Below are 18,393 nucleotides of genomic sequence, written 5' to 3' on the forward strand. Positions count from 1 at the left end.
TTTCTTTTTTTTTTTTTATAATATTTTTATTCAAAAAATTTTCCATATAAACATAACATACATAAACATACATAAACATACAAAAACAAAAACAAAAACAAAACAAAAAACATGTACCATTTCATATCCTAATTTCTTATGCCTTCCTTCCCCGACTTCCTCATGCCTCCCTTTTCTGTATTCCAAATTCTTATCAATTACCCAGCAAATCTTCCCTTATTTTAATTTAAGTTTAAGCTAACCTAAGCTAGCTTAAAGTTATCAGATTTTTTTCAATGAATCCAGGGACTCTCTCTCTCTCTCTATGTATATGTATATGTATATGTATATGTTTATATGAGGGGAATAGTTATGAAAAAAATAAAGAAGTAATATCTTCTCTTCTGTGGTCTCCTCTGTTGTGTGGCCTTCCTCTGGGTCCTGGCCTTTCTTGGAGCACTAGCCGTGCTTCCCCCCTCCCTCCCTCTCTCTCCCTCCTTGCACTGCGATTCCCTACAGGCTTACTCAGGAGTAAGCATTAGCAGAAACCCCCTCCTCCTGCTGCTGCCCTGCCCACCTCTCTGGGCATCTGCTGCACAGGTATTGTCCGGTGGCTGCCCATCCACGCCGCGGTGCGCCCAGTCAGTGTGTCCGGGGCAGAGCCGGTGGTGAGCAAGTGGGAGGAGGCACACTTGGGCCAGATCAGCTCGCCTCTCGTCTGCCATGGCCAACGACGAGCTAGCTGACAAGCTGAGCCACTGCTTGCAAGTTCAGAAGCACAATGGCAAAGCTGAGCAGCAGCCACAGCCGCCCAAGCACCACCTGGAGGCCAAGCCAGAGCCCGAGCTGCCGGTCTTGGACAGTGGCGTCAACGACAAGCTGAGCGCCAAGTTGCAGTGACCCCTGCGCAGCTCTCGCCCAGCGGTGGCGCCTGGCAGCGTGTCTTCAGCTCCTACACCGAGTCCCCATATGATGTGTCTTGTGTACAACACATCATATGGGGACTTCCAGAGAGGAAAAATAGCGGGTGCCACGGCAGTGAGCAGCTCCTGAAGCCAACCACAGCCAACTGTGCTACCAGGCTGGCTCCATGCTGCTGAGACTGTTGCTGCTGCTGCTGCTGCTGCCACATTTCCCGGGGACATTAGATGAAATCCGGGGATGGAATTTGTCCAGGGACAAATTTGCAAATCCGGAAAACGGGGACATCTGGTAACCCAAGTTTTACATGGAAATTAGTTCCAACCCAAGAGAGCTTTGCCTGTTTAGGAGCACTTGTTGCATCAAGCCACTTGTTATATAAAAGAAAACAGTCTAACTATGCACACACCATTACATATGCCATACCTATAGTACATATGAAAGAGTTAAGGCCTTTGCTATAATAGACTTCTGCAGTATAAACTGTAAGCATCAATACCTAAGTATTTTGGTACAGCTGTATCTATTGTGGTATGCACATGTTCATGTGCTGGCTACTTCAGGAAAACTTGAAAGTACATGTGTATATTATTATATGTATAATAATGTGCTTATAATTACACAGTATTATAACAATGCAGGTAATATGCAGAAAGGGATGTAGGTGGCACTGTGGTCTAAACCATTGAACTTCTTGGGCTTGCTGATCAGAAGGTCAGCGGTTCGAATCCCCGTGACAGGGTGAGCTCCCATTGCTCGGTCCCAGCTCCTGCCCGCCTAGCAGTTCGAAAGCACGTCAAAGTGCAAGTAGATAAATAGGTACCACTCCAGCGGGAAGGTAAACGGCGTTTCGATGCACTGCTCTGGTTCGCCAGAAGCGGCTTAGTCATGCTGGCCACATGACCCGGAAAAACTGTCTGCGGACAAATACCAGCTCCCTCGGCCTATAGAGCGAGATGAGCGCCGCAACCCCAGAGTCGTCTGCAACTGGGCTTAACTGTCAGGGGTCCTTTACCTTTACCTTAATATGCAGAATATGGAGCCAGTGTGGGGAATGAGTTGCTTCTCACTGATATCTAGTACAAGACAGGAATGTGGGGGGCAGGGGAGTCTGTGTGGATAAGCTGGCCACAGAGATTTTTTTTTTAATCCCACTGCTACTCCAGATGCAGGCTGCATTTAAAACATACGTATCTCCCCACTGCCACTACCAATTAATCTTGTAGCTTTTTAAAAGTTGCTCAGAATTGTAGCTTTGTGAAAACAAGCTACAAAAGATTCTCTGGGGTAAGCATTTTGCTTAAACATGCCAGATTCTTGCAATGCTTACAGCGTACTTGGAAGGTTTGTTCAGTTATTATGCCCAATATGGGAATGAGGAGGAGGGACTCAGAGACAATTGTCTAGCTGAAGCACTACAGAGCCCCAGGCGACACTTGCAGACCCTTCCCATATGTTCAGCAACGTGTGTAATAGGAAGGTACATCCTGAGGTTTTGCTCCTCCCATCCCAACAGGGACACATTTGGAAGCAGATGACATGAGCAATCCATGCGCTGCTGCCACCACTCCCAGCACCACCCACCTGCTCTGCCACTGCTGTTTGCCTTGCTGTGTCTGCTACTGGTAGAGCAGCGGTGCAAATTTCACGCAAGACCATGCTAATGTCAAGTTCTCGCCCAAAATCGTGTGAGATATTGCACGCTCCACAAGATCTCATGCAACTTCAGTCAATATCTCAACCAAAATGAATGTGCTGTGGCCCCAAACCAGTGTTTTTTCACTGTTGGTAGCAGGGCACCCACAGGGTTGCTGGAACATCAAGCCAGAGGCCTACCTAGTCCAGTTTCCTGTTCTCACAGTGGTCAACCAGATGCCCCAGTGGGGAACACTTGCAAGCAGGACCTGAGTGTAGCAGCACTCTCCCCACATGCGAATCCCAGGAATTGGGCATTCAGAGACTGAAATATGCTCAGAGTCAAGAGTGGATTTCATGCTCTTTATTCAGCTCATGGTGGTGAGAAGGAATGGAAGTTCCCCCACAATATCTGCTTTATATACATTATTTACACAATGGGCTGCACGTGATTGGCTAATTCCAGGATTCTCCTGTAGGCCAATCAGGTTGTGGATTCACTTCCACCTGGAGCTGGATTGGGTGGCTCCTGCGGACCAATCATACTGCTGCATTGTTCTAGGACCAATCAAACTGCTGCATTCTGAATCCTATTGTTCTAGGACCAATCAGACTGCTGCAGTTTGGATCCTATTCAACTCAGTACATAACAGAGACCTACTGCCTCCAATAATGAAGGGTAGAATGTAGCCATTGTGGCTGGTAGAGGTATATTTCATTTCTTTTCCTGCTTCTCCTTTTTTGGGGGTGTGGCGACTTTGTGTGGAAAGGGGGAAAGTTTTTTTTAATTAAAAAAATGAATCAAGTATGTGACGTTTAAGTGGACCCAACCATATGCGTGGAAAGCAGCTAATCCAGAGCAAAGTTTATAAACAGAGAAACAGAGTACCACATGGAAGGAAGTTAGAATCCGGTTCCCATAGCAACAAAGGCAGTTGCCAGGCTACCTGAGAAAGGTATAACTGGCAGCATCCTTGCTCCCATTGTACAAGTGGTCCCCCTCATGGCCCAGTTCAGCCCATGGATTCTGCTGTTGTTATTAAGTCTCTCCTTCAGTCTTGGCAGTGAAAGCGGCAACCTGCCCAAGGTGAGTGAGGACAGCATCAATATTTTTTGTTAAACATAGGAAGTGTTCTGCTGCATCACTCCAATGTCCCATCTAGTCCAGCAGTCTGTTAACATAATGGCCAACCAGATGCCTTTGGGAATCCCACTAGCTTATAGAATATGATTACTTCACTGAAGTTACGCAAATGTTAAATATCACAATGGTTTGTTGATGCCTCTTCTTTTTAGATCAGGGATGGAGAAGCCCAGAGGCCTCTCTAACTGGCCCTGAGGACTCTCCCCGAGCCACATCCCTTACCAACCCCTGTTTCACACCCTCCTGTATCATTTGAGTAAATTGAACACTTGTGTGTTTGCCCTGAAGGTCCAACCCTGAGCGCACCAGGACCATTCTTAAATGTTTCTGCTTCTACTTCTGGATGTCCATTCGCCCTCACTTGGGCACTATCTGATTTTAAACTCTTCATTCTTCTTTCGAAATAGGGATGCGTGATTCATATGCCGTGTCAGTTTAGCCAGAAAGCAAACAACTTCTCTCAGGAGAGGGGGAATTGGAGTGGCTCATTTTCTAAACTAATGCAGGGGGCTTATGAAATGAGTGTGGGACAGTATTAGTAAGATATAAATGCAGGAAGGTGGATGGATGGGTGGTCTTGTGATGCAACAGGTCAAGGGGACAGAATGCTCATTGTTAGAAAGCTCTACCCCACTATCTGATCATTCTGGTGCCTTTGGAAGTACTTTTCCCCTTTAAGCTGCCCCTTGGCACCCTCCCTGGCCACCTTTTCTACGCATGAGAAGATGTCTGCTTCTCCGATAAGCCAGCCAATTCTGTTCCTCACAACGGATGCAATCTTAGAATGAGCAGATAGGGACTGAAAGAGTGACTGTCACTCAATGAATCTTAGCTGGTTTATTTATCGGTTGTATTCAACTAAGTCCTGCTCAGACTGAAGAAAATTATTCACCCTAAGCTATTCATGCCTATTACCTTCAATGGTCTACTCTGAGAAGGAGCATCACTGAACACCTATTCATTCATTCATTCATTCATTCATTCATTCACAAAACCAGCTTGCAGTCACGTAACACAGACTTCGTTTGCAACAACAGCAATCATGAAACAAACATTTCACAACAGCGGTCTAACTGTGATTAGAAAAGCTAAACAACAGGAGTTAAGAATAAAACCTAGCACCGCACTTGAACTGAAAAAAACGAAATACAGTAATTAACACCGAAACAAGAAGAAATGTAGACCAGTTTTTAAAAAACTATTTAAAATTTTTTATTAATGAAAACTTATTTTATTACTTGTTATTTTATTATTACATCTATATTCCACCTTTTCTGCAAGTAGCTCAACGTGGTTGGTTACACACTTCTCCCCTTCTGCCTTATATCCTCAGAACAACCCTGTGAGGTAGGACAGACTGGGAGAGAATGGCTGCCCCAAGGTCACCCAGTGAGTTTTGTAGCTGAGTGGGGATCTGAACCCCAGTCTCCCTAGTCCTAGTCCAGCACTCTAACCACCACACTGGCTCTCTTATTAATCCGTTTTAACCAATTACATCTGCATTTATTTGCATATGAATCAAGACAAGACTGTTAAGAAATAATGATACGTTCTGTGTTTTTAGACAGTGCATGTATGTCACAGCAGATGCCTGTAGAGAGGGAAGAGTGGTAATCTCTTCTGTTCCATCTGCAGTTTTCAGAAACACTTGTGTTAAAAACAATTAACATTAGCAAACAAAGGATTGCTTCCAATGTTAGTCACATTTGGAATAAAAAGGTAAAGGTACCCCTGCCCGTACGGGCCAGTCTTGACAGACTCTGGGGTTGTGCGCCCATCTCACTCAAGAGGCCGGGGGCCAGCGCTGTCCGGAGACACTTCCGGGTCACATTTGGAATAGGCCCAGTTAAATTAATAGACATGGCTTAGATCTGCCCATTTGGCCTCCTCTGAGTATAACTTAGTTCAGGGGTGGGGAACCTTTTATTGGACAGGGTAGAATAATAGAATCATAGAACGGTAGTGTTGCAAGGGATCCTGAGGGTCATCCAGTCCAACCCTCTGCAATGCAGGAATCTCAACACATGGGGGCCCATCCAATTTGAAACCATACAGGACCCTGCTTAGCTGGGTCAACTGTGGAAGGTGGACAGGGGCAACTCACTTGTTCATCTTCTGAGATCATGATGACATCAGGTGGCTATTGGGTGGGCAGTCCCACCCATCTGTGAAAGTTGACCCATGGAGAAGTATCAGCTTTGGTGGTGCATTCCTTGCTAATGCACCGAGACATCAGTCCTGCTCTCTGCTTTGCCAGCACATTTCCTGCATGGGACCCACTGATGAAGCTGCACCAAGCAGGATTGAACCCTGCCCCACCCTGCCTATCAGCCAACGTCATCCAGTAATGTTGTCCGATTGACCAATGACAAGTGAGCCTCCTGCCCTAGAGGAGTCCCGACCACCACCATCACTGACTCAGCTTAGTACAACCCAAAAGCAACATGTTGCCTGCTGAATTGGAGACGCCCTTTGAGTTGATTACAAAGGCTTTTAATTAATTAAGTTCCATTTATTAAACATTTTGGCCCAGATAAGAAGCCAATCCCCCTTTCTGTCTACCCACTGGGTTTGATTGGGTCATGGGCACAGTTCTGAGACCAAGAAGCTAGACCAGTTTTTCCCATGCTCTGGCCCCCCATTTATGCATTTTTCACCTGTAGTCCCCTTGGAATATCCTGGGGGCCCCTAGGGGGCCATGTGGTCCCCGGCTGGCAAACACAGTGCTAGACCACACACTTATCGCAGGACAGCACAACCAGTTTGCTGAATGGTTGCAGGAGGGTTGTGGTAACCTGTTTTCTCTTTCTTACTCCAGGCCGTCTACATAGCAAGGAGACATTCAACCAAACATGCAGAGGAAAGCTCCCACAGAACTACACAGCCAATCAGAACACATGATACCTCACTAGAGATCATGCTACAAGTCCTGGCTGCTAAGCCATTCCTCCACCATCACTCCTTATGTAGTTTACAGAGAACAGAATTAATACCCTAAATTACAACCTAAACGATCCCTGCTGTTGCATTTCCAACAATAGAGAGGCTGTGAGGACCACTCATTCATTCCCTGAGCCTGAGGTTCCCCATTCCTTTGTTAGAAAGCATACTTTTGCCAGAACCTCCTCTTGCCCTATTGTGCTCAGGTGCTCACTTCTTTCTCCCTCCCCTCCCTGCTGTGCACATAATCACTCCCATCTTTGCAAACAGGTCACTGGGTACCCAAATGTACGGAGGAAGTCTAACGAAAGTTGCCCAGAAGGCAAAAAGCAAGTCCACCATGGTGGAACCCAGCTCAGCACAGATCATTAAGCAGCCACGGAAGAAGAAGAAGCGCATTCGGAGGCGGCGGATAAAATCTTGCGGCTCCCAACGGCAAAGGACCAAGCGCACCAGCAAGCTCAAAGTGCAAGGCAGAAGCTGCTCAGCCCTTAGGTAAAGGGCCACCTATCGTTGGCTTCTCCCATCTACAACTCTTCACAAGTGGCACCTAATACCTGCACTGCATCTGTAAGAACTCAATTGTATCGTGTGGCAGCACCAACCCTTTGGAACTCCCTGCCTATTGATACCAGGCAGGCACCTTTGCTGTATTCTTTTTGGAGCCTGCTGAAGACATTCTTATTTAGACAAGCCTACCCAGATGTTTTAGGGACGTGGGTGGGGCTGTGGGTTAAACCACAGAGCCTAGGACTTGCCGATCAGAAGGTCGGTGGTTCAAATCCCTGCGACAGGGTAAGCTCCCGTTGCTCAGTCCCAGCTCCTGCCAACCTAGCAGTTCAAAAGTACGTCAAAGTGCAAGTAGATAAATAGGTACCGCTCCGGCGGGAAGGTAAACGGTGTTTCTGTGCGCTGCTCTGATTCGCCAGAAGTGGCTTAGTCATGCTGGCCACATGACCCGGAAGCTGTACGCCGGCTCCCTCGGCCAATAAAGCGAGGTGAGCGCCGCAACCCCAGCTGGTCACAACTGGACCTAATGGTCAGGGGTCCCTTTACCTTTACCTTTTACCTAGATGTTTAGAAAGTTTAGAAACGATGTTTCCGTGCGCTACTCTCGTTTGCTAGAAGTGGCTTAGTGATGCTGGCCACATGACCTGGAAAAACTGTTTGCGGACAAACGCCAGCTCCCTTGGCCAGCATAGCGAGATGAGTGCCGCAACCCCAGAGTCGTCCGCGACTGGACTTATCTGTCAGGTGTCCTTTACCTTTAGCTTTTTACCCAGGTGTTTAGAAAGTTAGCATGTAATTTTATTTGTTTTAGTCTATTTTATTGCCGTTTTAACTTCCTGTATGCTTTAAATTGTGGTTGTAAAATCTTTTAATGAAAATGTTATTGTTTTATCTCATTGAGGATATTTTTTCTCCAACCAAGCTTATTAAATAAAATAAAATAATGAATGAATGAATGCAGATGACATACTGCCTGGGAGTTAGGTCAAAATTTGGGATAATGGATCTGTTCCAAATCCCGGGTCAGAAGCTTGATAAAGCACATGATAAAACACATTTAACACACACTTAAAGGACATCAGTTTTCACTAAATAATGCTGGAAGCTAGAGTTTCCCTCTCACAGAGCTAGAATTCCCAGCACGGGATGGGATGGCAACCCTCACAATTCATGTAAAGGCGCTCTGGAACACAGGTCTTGATAATGGTACACTTTGAGATTAGGGAAGGTTGGATACAGGGCACGTTGGCCTAAGGGCTTTAGCTTTTGTCTTTTGTGGGAGTATTCTGCAACATGTCATTGACCCAATAATAGTGCATTAAAGGTAAAGGTAAAGGGACCCCTGACTGTTAAGTCCAGTCGCGGACGACTCTGGGGTTGCGCACTCATCTCGTTCTATAGGCCGAGGGAGCCGGCATACAGCTTCCGGGTCATGTGGCCAGCATGACTAAACCGCTTCTGGTGAAACAGAGCAGTGCACGGAAACGTCATTTACCTTCCCGCCGGAACGGTACCTATTTATCTACTTGCACTTGGACGTGCTTTCAAACTGCTAGGTGGGCAGGAGCAGGGGCCGAGCAACAGGAGCTCACCCCATAGCAGGGATTCGAACTGCCGACCTTCTGCTCAGCAAGCCCTAGGCTTTGTGGTTTAGACCACAGTGCCACCCACGTGCATTAATAGTGCATTAGTGGTGGGTTTATACTGGACCACCCACATGTCATTCCAGTTTATTAGCTGTTCCGGGATGCTTCTTCAGTGTTACTGCATTATTGTTGCTTATAAGCACAATAAAAACTGAGCAAAGTAAATAAAATAAAACGAACCAGAGCATTTGTGGTATGGAAACAAATGCAATAATTTCAGCAGGAAGTTACAGGACATGCACTGGTTGGAAACAAAGCAGCATGTCTGTCCTGGAATATTTGCAGCTACAAACAGTATTGCGAGTGGCATCATGAGTGCATGGTAAAAAGGATGCCTGTTGTAATGCCAGGAGTACAGATGATTCATAGCAGATGTTTATTTGCTTTTTGTCTCTTTTGCCTTGGACAGGCTGCCACTCCAAAGACAAGAGAGGTGTTGCTGTTTCAAGGGGGCCATAGTCAACTTCACTCCAGAACCCAAAGTTGAAATCCTTCCATTCAAGGTATCCAAACTACATGAATTATAATTACAGTTTCGACCCCAGAATGTCCCTATTTCCCCCCGCCAGTGCTGCCGCCACGACAGCCCAGGGAGGAGAATGAGCCAGCGCTTGTCCCTAGCTGTGGCAGTGAGGGAGCATCCTGTGGCCTCTCTGTGGCCTTTCTACAGTCGCGCTCGCCAAACACCTCCCTTGGGCAGCTTGTAACAGCTGCTGGGGGGTGAGCAAGGAGGAGAAGAGGCTGCCACTGCTGAGGCCCAACACCATGTGCCAAGCTGGCTCTGAGGGGCAGGCAGAGGGCAGCGCTGCCCTGGGCAGGAAGAAAGGAGGAGCGGAGCAGAGGGCAAGGAGTCTTTTTCTTCAACCGTCTGGAGGTGGTTGGAGGATGGATGGCAGCCAAGAGATTGAGGTTGAATCCTGACAAGACAGAAGTACTTTTTTGGGGGGACAGGGGCTGGCAGGTGTGGAGGACTCCCTGGATGGGGTAACTGTGCCCCTGAAGGACCAGGTGCACAGCCTGGGAGTCATTTTGGACTTGCAGCTGTCCATGGAGGCGCAGGTCAATTCTGTGTCCAGGGCAGCTGTTTATCAGCTCCTTCTGGTACGCAGGCTGAGACCCTACCTGCCCGCAGACTGTCTCGCCAGAGTGGTGCATGCTCTAGTTATCTCTCACTTGCACTACTGCAATGCACTCTACGTGGGACTACCTTTGAAAGTGACCCAGAAACTGCAATTAATCCAGAATGCGGCAGCTAGACTGGAGACTGGGAGCGGCCACTGAGACCACATAACACCGGTCTTGAAATAACTACATTGGCTCCCAGTACGTTTCCAAGCACAATTCAAAGTGTTGGTGCTGACATTTAAAGCCCTAAACGGCCTTGACCCAGTATACCCGAAGGAGCGTCTTCACCCCCTTCGTTCTGCCCAGACACTGAGGGCCTTCTGGTGGCTCCCTCACTGCGAGAAGCCACGTTACAGGGAACCAGACAGAGGGCCTTCTCGGTAGCGACACCTACCCTGTGGAATGCCCTCCCATCAGATGTCAAAGAGAAGAACAACTACCAGACTTTTAGAAGACATCTGAAGGCAGTCCTGCTTAGGGAAGCTTTTAATGTTTAACATACTACTGTATTTTAATACTTTGTTGGAAGCCGCCCAGAGTGGCTGGGGAAACCCAGCCAGATGGGCGGGGTATAAATAATAAATTATTTATTATTATTATTATTATTATTATTATTATTATTATTATTATTTAAAGCTTTGTGTGCCCACATCTAATCTTGTCCCTTTCTTAAAAATCATTTATTTTTTTATTTTACCAAAGAATAAAATAAAATCAGGATTAAGGGGTTTTTTTTAGGATAGCGGAGGGTGTGTGCACTGTGTCCCATTGGTGTAGTGGTGGTGGAAATGCTCTGCAGGTGTGGGGAACAAAGAGGGTCAGTTGGGAGCAGTGAGAAATGTTCCTATCTTCATCTGATGAATGTTGCTGGGTATGATATTATTTGGGGGGGGTGTTGCTGCTGTTATTGATACTATTCTTTTATATCTTATCATATGTGGACATTGTACCATTTGGTTGTGCACTTTTTGATGTTGTTTTATTTATTGTTTATGACTTCTTTTTGTAATTAAGTTCCCTGCTCATCCCCCCCCCCCGCATGTTGTAAGCCGCCTTGAGCATGGCTTTAACTATGGAAAGGCAGAAAGAAAATAAAAATACTGTATTTTCCCATGTATAAGACTATATTCCCCCCCCCCCACACTTTTTAAAAGATCTATACTGGGAACAAGTGGAGAATAACCATCTACATCAGGATCTGCTGCCCCTGGGGATCCTGCTGCCTGAGGCAGTCACCTCACCTTGCCTCATAGGTGGGCTGGCCTTGACGATGCTGGAGTAGATCCAGCAAGGCTCTTCTTAATGATTTCACCATTAAACAAACAAACAAAGATTGCTTTGTTTTGTACATAATCCATTCTATTCCAGATTAGTGACTATAACAGGGGTTGTTTCATTCTGCTTGTATGGTATGTTGTTGTTGTTTAGTCATTTAGTCGTGTCCGACTTCGTGACCCCATGGACCAGAGCATGCCAGGCACTCCTGTCTTTCACAGCCTCCCACAGTTTGGTCAAACTCATGCTGGTAGCTTCGAGAACACTGTCCAACCATCTCGTCCTCTGTCGTCCCCTTCTCTTTGTGCCCTCCATCCTTCCCAACATCAGGGTCTTTTCCAGGGAGTCTTCTCTTCTCATGAGGTGGCCAAAGTATTGGAGCCTCAGCTTCAGGATCTGTCCTTCCAGTGAGCACTCAGGGCTGATTTCCTTCAGAATGGAGAGGTTTGATCTTCTTGCAGTCCATGGGACTCTCAAGAGTCTCCTCCAACACCAGAATTCAAAAGCATCAATTCTTCGGCGATCAGCCTTCTTTATGGTCTAGCTTTCACTTCCATACATAATCCATTCTACATACATAATCCATTCTATTCCAGATTAGTGACTATAATGGGGGTTGTTTCATTCTGCTTGTATGGTATAATGCATTTATATTTATGTTTTAAATCTAAGTCAGTTGGCAACCTTTGAGCAACAAGCAACTAACAAGTCTAAGTCACAGGGATAACAGTTTAATGCTAAGTGTGGCAACACCAGTGCTTTGGAACTCCTGCCTATTGACGCCAGTCAGGTGCCTTGACTGCATTGTTTTAGATGCCTGCTGAAAACCTTCTGCATGCCTATCCAGGCGCACAGAGCCATAGCAGCCAATCAGGCTTGAAGCTGGTTTAGATTTGTGATGCAGATGTGCTGTCCTGCTCCTCCTCATTTCTTCCTTTCCTTTGCAAACACAGGGACAGTTAAACATTCCTGGGGTGAACGCTAAGGAGAAAGATGTGCCCAGCAAAAGAGTGGAGAGTTCTGAAAAACGAAAAAACGTTATCAGCATAAGAGAAAACCCAAGGTAATGCAACCACAAGACAGTGTTTTGAATAAACGTGTGGTGCTCTCTGGAAACTGTTATCCCCATCGTCCTTAGCACAGGTGCATAAGAAGCTGCCTTGTACTGAGTCAGACCATTGGTTCATCCAGTTCAATACTGACCACACTGACTGGCAGCAGCTCTCTGGGGTTTCAAATGGGGGTCTTTCCCAGCACTACTTAGAGATGCCGGTGCCTGAACATGGGACCTTCTGTTTGCAAAGTGAGTGTTTTACCACTGAGCTATAACCCTTGGATAGAAGTTACCTGACAACATCTCCCTATTCTCAATGTCATTCTGAGATTTTATGATCCAAAAATCAATTTAAAGATTGATTTAAAATTGCAACCCTGCATACCCAGGATGCGAATGGTGTCCCCTTTCAAAGCCCAGAATTGTGAGAGAGGTGTCTGTACTCTTGTCACAGCAGCAAACTAAATTTCACAATGTCCTATAAAACTTTTAAAAGTCATCCTTAAAAGCTTCAAGGACATTTCAAACTTCAATTAGCTGCTGTTGTGCAAAATGTGTGTCTGTTTCTAGGTGACTTTGCCCACAGTGTGTTGCTGTGAGGAAGGACCTTGTAGGTTAAATATTGTACCTGTCTCTTCTGCTCCACACCCCAGGGCTAACAGCAACTTTGGGGGTGGGTATTCTGAGAAGGAAAACACCAAGGTTACGCACCACCCTCCTCTTGTGCTACAGTTTTCATCAACATCAGAGGCATCCACTGGTGCTTTTAAGATTCTAAAAGCACAATGGGATATCTGATTACAGATCACATTTAACTCACTTCTAAAACCACACATTGGCTGTTGAACCATGATTGACAGATTAACACTCCATGAAGCTGCTGATAACATAGGGAGCTTATTGAGGGTGTTATAAGCAGCTCCCTGTCAGGGCTCTTAACACAAGCCTGCAGCAAGACGGTCTCCTAGAGCCTGTACTTAAGGACTCCATGAGCATCTAACTCACTGTGCCCGTGCACAACAGGATTTGCTTTACAGAAGTGCTTTTGACATCACCAGCCAGAAATAGCTCTCTGGCACATTTAACACATAGTACGATTGCAAGGGTTCATCCACCCTTCACCTAGTCCTGTGCCTAGAAAGCACAGGGCTGAGTGGTTTTCCGCTTGCCGCATGCTTTCTAGGCACAGGTCCAAGCAGTTTTGCATTTGCCACACAGCTTTGCCCTGGAAAACCCACTCTTTACTGCTGAATTGGAATAAGCAGCAAACCATGGGAAACCCAATTGCCATTTGGTCCACTTCAGAAGTAAACCACAGGTTTTCCTGGAGGAAAGCAGTGAGTGGGACAAGCTGAGTTGTGGATGAGCCCATACGGTCAACATCAGGAATGAATAGGTGGGCTCAACTTGAATGACAAGTCTTTCAATGTAATTTAATGCTTCCCTTCCTACATTCAATTCAATTCAATCCCTTTGTCTCCCATGCTGTCTGGACAAAAAGGTTGAAACAACCCAGCGCTGTGGAGAAGAGGCAATATCAGGCAGTCTCCGAATACCAGTTTATATATCCAGGTAACACAAAACAAAAAGTAAACCCATTGGCTATCTATAGCTGAAACTGGAATTCTTTACAAAGACTGTCCCTGGACTTAGTATATTAAAAATGGTGATTGGCTGTTGCTGAGAAAACAACTCACAACTTAGAAGTGATAAAACAGAACAGGGGGGAAATGGACAAATGATACACAATATGATGGCCATTTATTCACTATGCAAATCAAACTGGTCTTCAAGATACTCTCCAAAGTATCTTTGCAGATATGGCTATCCTGAGTAGTATGGCTTGAACTGTGTTTCCCCCTGGGAAGAACAATTTGTAATGGATAAAACAACTTTCGTGCTGTTCTCAGGACTTTATATGCTGGATATTAGGATTATGTGTATGGATTAATAGGAATAATCTATGTTAATATGTGGCCGGATATTTGTAATGAGTGTGTATTATGTTATATATGTTACTATATATGTAAAAACCAATGGAGATTGTTATATTTTTAAAAAATCACCCTTGGATCGACAGGACATTCACATCTACCTCTCTGCTATGTAAGACTATTAAGTCCAGAGAGTCTCAAAGTCTGCCTTGCTGTCAGACTGTTACCCTTTGAGTATAGCGCTCATTATGTTTTATAAATCTCTTTCCTCCGCAGGAAAGTCAGTTTACTATTGCACTGGCAAAAATGAAAACCAACAGCCTGGTACCCTCTCTACAACAAATGCAAGACATAAGCAATTGATCCAGAACCCTCAGTGCCAACAGGAGACAAAGAAAGCTCAAAGGTACAGTTAGGATTAGTTCCCATAAGCTGGAACCCTGGGGAGCTTCTGCTTGTCAAGTGTAGGCAATTCTGAACTAAATGGACCAAAGGTCTGGCTCAGTCTAAGGCAGCTTTCTATGTACCTGTGGCTAAGTTAGGGCTTCAGCTTGGTGGTAGAACATCTGCTTTGCATGCAGAAGGTCCCAGGTTCGTTCAATCCCCAGCATCTCCAGGAAGGACTGGGAATGGCTCTGGTCTGAAACCAGCTAGCTACCAGCTAGTGTAGACAGTGAGCTAGATTATCTGATGCATTTAAAGGCAGCTTCCTATGTCCCGAAGCCTATGTAATGTTAGTACTGGAATAAAGGCATGTTCATTTCCTCAGCTGCCCCTGCTTCCGTTTCCAGTACCCTTCCTCTGCTGAGTTTTGGATTGTAAGTCGTTCGGAGCAGCAACTTAGAAAAGTGGCATGTGGGGGCATTGCTGCTTAGTGACAGCAATCCTCCTTCCTAAAAAGAGAAGTTGGTTTGTACGGGAGGCAGTGGTGGCTGGTAGCTGTTGAAACTGGTAGGGTGGAAGATGGGGAGCCCAACAGTAGGTGGCGCCAGAGCCAATGATAGGCTGAGCTAACTAATTCTAGCTTTGCCCCATCCTCCTCCCTGCTGAATTTTACAAGAGCAACACTGACACTAAGGAGGAGGAATCCGACACGCACCCTGGATTTGTAAGTATTTGGGCAAGTTGGGGCTGGCTTGGCAGACTGAGCTTGCTGGGGGTCAGTGACCTATTTGCCCTAATGGACCAGTCCCCACTGATGGGAAGAAGGCATTCTGGCTACTTATCCTGGGCCCAAATTCAGCGAGCAGTTCACGAAAAAGGATTAGTGCAACTGTCTCTCTGTGGTCCCCACACTCCCTTGCTTCTTCCTCTACACCTAGGGGGAAAGCAAGCACTGATGCCAAATGCCTGATTGGCGGTGAGTTTCTGAGAAGCATGCCCCTGAACACCCTACCGCACGGACTTGCCAGCCTGACGTACAAAATCAATAAATTGGTGCTTGTCAACAAAAAGGCAGAGGCGTTCTCTGGAGAAAACCCTGCAAGCCCAGCAGAGCAACAGCCAGCTCTTGAAAAAGCAGTGCCCCCAGCAGATGTCTTCCATGGGTACCCTGCAAGGAAAGGGGGCAAAGAAGGATGGAGTGGAGATATGGGGTATGACCCAGACTGGTTCACACAAGGAGGTGCTAGGAATGCGCCTACTGAGTCCCACGCGTGTCCAGGGAGCCCCCCGAAGCTGAGACCTGTGTCGGCAAAGGATTGCTATGAAGGCTTTTCTCTGACCCAGCTCTTCAGCAGCAGAGAGAAATGGAACGGGGAGACTTTTGGAGAAGTGGACACCACTGGAATCCAGCCGGGCCTTGGCGCGAGCAGGAGAGCCGCTATCACTCATGCCCGGAGTGCCATTGTCATCCCATATATCAGCCAGGACTCCTCCAGCGAAGGCAACTGACACCATGGGTGCCCAGGTCCGCCCCCACCCCTGGCATGTAACCATTTGCCAGCCTGCAGTGAGGGAGAATGTGGCTGGAATGCTTGCACCCCACACCCGTGAGGGAAAGGGGCAGATAAACTCTTTTAAAGTCACGAGGAGCTGGACGTGCAAGCCCCCAGGGGCTTACACCTGGTGGACTTCGGATGCAGAAATCCCAATTTCACTGTCGGATCTAGCTGAACAAGGACAATGTTGGGGCAATTTTTTTAAAATATACTCTAGACATGTGAAAGGCTTGACAATAGCAGCAACAATAAAATCTTATTTCACAAAACTATGTGTGTGTGTATGTATATATATATATATATATATATATATATATATATATATATATATGAATAAAAGCAAGGAGTCTAGCTCAGTGGTCTTCAACCTTGGATCACTGGATGTTCCTGGACTACAACTCCCATCATCCCTGGCTTTAGGACTAAGCTGGCCAGGAATTATGGAAGTTGTAGCCCAGGAACATCTGCAGACCCAAGGGACCAGAATAGTGGTCCACCTAATAAGAAGCAAATGGGTAGAAACAGCAAGGCTGAACATTAGGAGGGACTTCCGAGTACCACAAGCTGTTTGACAGTGGAGCTGCCTGCCTTGGGAACTGGAGATACTTAAACTAAAGCTGGACAGTCATCTGCCAAGGATGCTATAGCTGCATCCTATATTGGCTTGTACGACTAGGAGTTAATTCTTTGCAGCTTAGCTTAGAATACTTGGCAGAGGATCATTTGTCTATTCAAGGACCACGGGGAGAGAATTAAGAACTATGGTTCCAATTGAGAGGGGTGCATGGAACACTGGCAGTGGTGTTGCTTTTTGTGCTTCCTTGCCAGTACCACCAACTCACCTAGGGCTACTTCAAAGCTTGTGGGTCATGACTTTGGCACTTTAAACTGCCTTCCTGCCCTGCATCCAAGAAGATGCTTATACATGCACTTCTCACTGAAGATGCACTTCTTTGCCGTTGACTTTGATACCCAAGGCATTTTCAAGGTGACTGATTTAACAGTTCTAAAATACTGAATTTGAAATTGTTGTAACCTGGAGCTGCTGTTGAAGGGCAGGTAATAAACAACACCTTCAAATAAAGGGCTGTCACATGGATGACGGATCAAGCTTGCTTTCTGCTGCTTCAGAGGGCAGGTCCTGAACCAACAGATTCAAATCACATGCAAGGATTTTCTGACTTAGCTTTAGAAAGAACTTCCTGGGGATCAGAGCTATCTGACACTGGAAGACAGACTCCCTTAGAAGGTGGTGCACTCTCCCCTCCATTGAGGGTTTTTAAACCAAGGTGGGTGGTCATGTGCCATGGATTCTTTAGCTGCAATTCCTACATTGTAGTGGGTTGGACTAGATGACCCCTGGGGTTCCCTTCCAACTCTACAATCCTATGAATAATGATGCCGCCTCCTCCCAATAACCCTCACATGTTTCTAGGTAGGCACTTGCTGGCAGCCTTGACACTCCCCTGCATTTCTTGCATTTCCTTTGCTTTTTGTGTCTCTAGAGGCAATTGTGGGGATGAGCTGGTCAGAAATCCAAGCAAATGTTGTTGAGGCCTCTGGTCCTGGGATGGGGAGGTCTGGTTCTAATGGCTCAGACAGGTCATCGGTGGTGCAGATCTCTGTTGGGAGGTTGTGCTTTGCCTCCGAGGAAAACCTTTTTCACTGGACCACAAATCCTGGAGGTTGTGCTATGGCCACTGATACTGTGGCACTGTGATCTGCTGTCCCCTCTCCTCATACTTAAGAGGCAAACTGCTCAGACCCAAGAGCAAGCTCCGAGATTGGGGACAGCAATGCAGCCTTAGGGTCAGCCGACAGAATGCTCAGGCAGGATGGTACTGCACCCTAGATGGCACCATGGAAGCAAAGCACAAGCGCTAGGGCTGGAGAACCCTGTGGGCACTGGACTACAACTCTCATCACCCTTGACCTCTGGCCATGCTGGCTGGGGCCGATAGGAGCTGGAGTACCTCCAGCAGTCTTGGAGGGACTGCATGCTACCCCTCCGGCCCTGTGCTCAGTGGGTCAGGAGATAACTCTGGAGAATGGAAGCCACTATTAAGAGACCCTGCATGGTACATTAACACATTCAGTGGGACTCACCCCCCAAACCAAAAGGGGAATTTGTGAAGTAAGAGATTAAGTAAATGGACAGCCTTTGAAACTTATTTCATTGTCTTCTCTAAAGACAATGAGAGCCAGCATGGTGTAGTGGTTAAGAGTGATAGACTCGTAACCAGATTCGCTTCCTTGCTCCTCCACATGCAGCTGCTGGGTGACCTTGGGC

General features: G+C 46.5%; 1 protein-coding gene across 1 annotated transcript; it reads left to right on the forward strand.

The window, feature by feature from the left end:
- Positions 1 to 3,471: 3,471 nt before the first annotated feature.
- On the forward strand, positions 3,472 to 16,330 carry LOC128406782 (uncharacterized). Its single transcript, XM_053374462.1, has 7 exons — positions 3,472 to 3,622; positions 6,890 to 7,114; positions 9,185 to 9,278; positions 12,129 to 12,238; positions 13,731 to 13,801; positions 14,440 to 14,569; positions 15,486 to 16,330. Exons 2-7 carry the CDS (start codon positions 6,906 to 6,908, stop codon positions 16,054 to 16,056), a joined length of 1,185 nt encoding a protein of 394 aa, XP_053230437.1. The 5' UTR covers positions 3,472 to 3,622; positions 6,890 to 6,905; the 3' UTR covers positions 16,057 to 16,330.
- Positions 16,331 to 18,393: the final 2,063 nt, after the last annotated feature.

This window comes from Podarcis raffonei, chromosome Z (assembly GCF_027172205.1).
Source record: "Podarcis raffonei isolate rPodRaf1 chromosome Z, rPodRaf1.pri, whole genome shotgun sequence".
Taxonomy (NCBI): domain Eukaryota; kingdom Metazoa; phylum Chordata; class Lepidosauria; order Squamata; family Lacertidae; genus Podarcis; species Podarcis raffonei.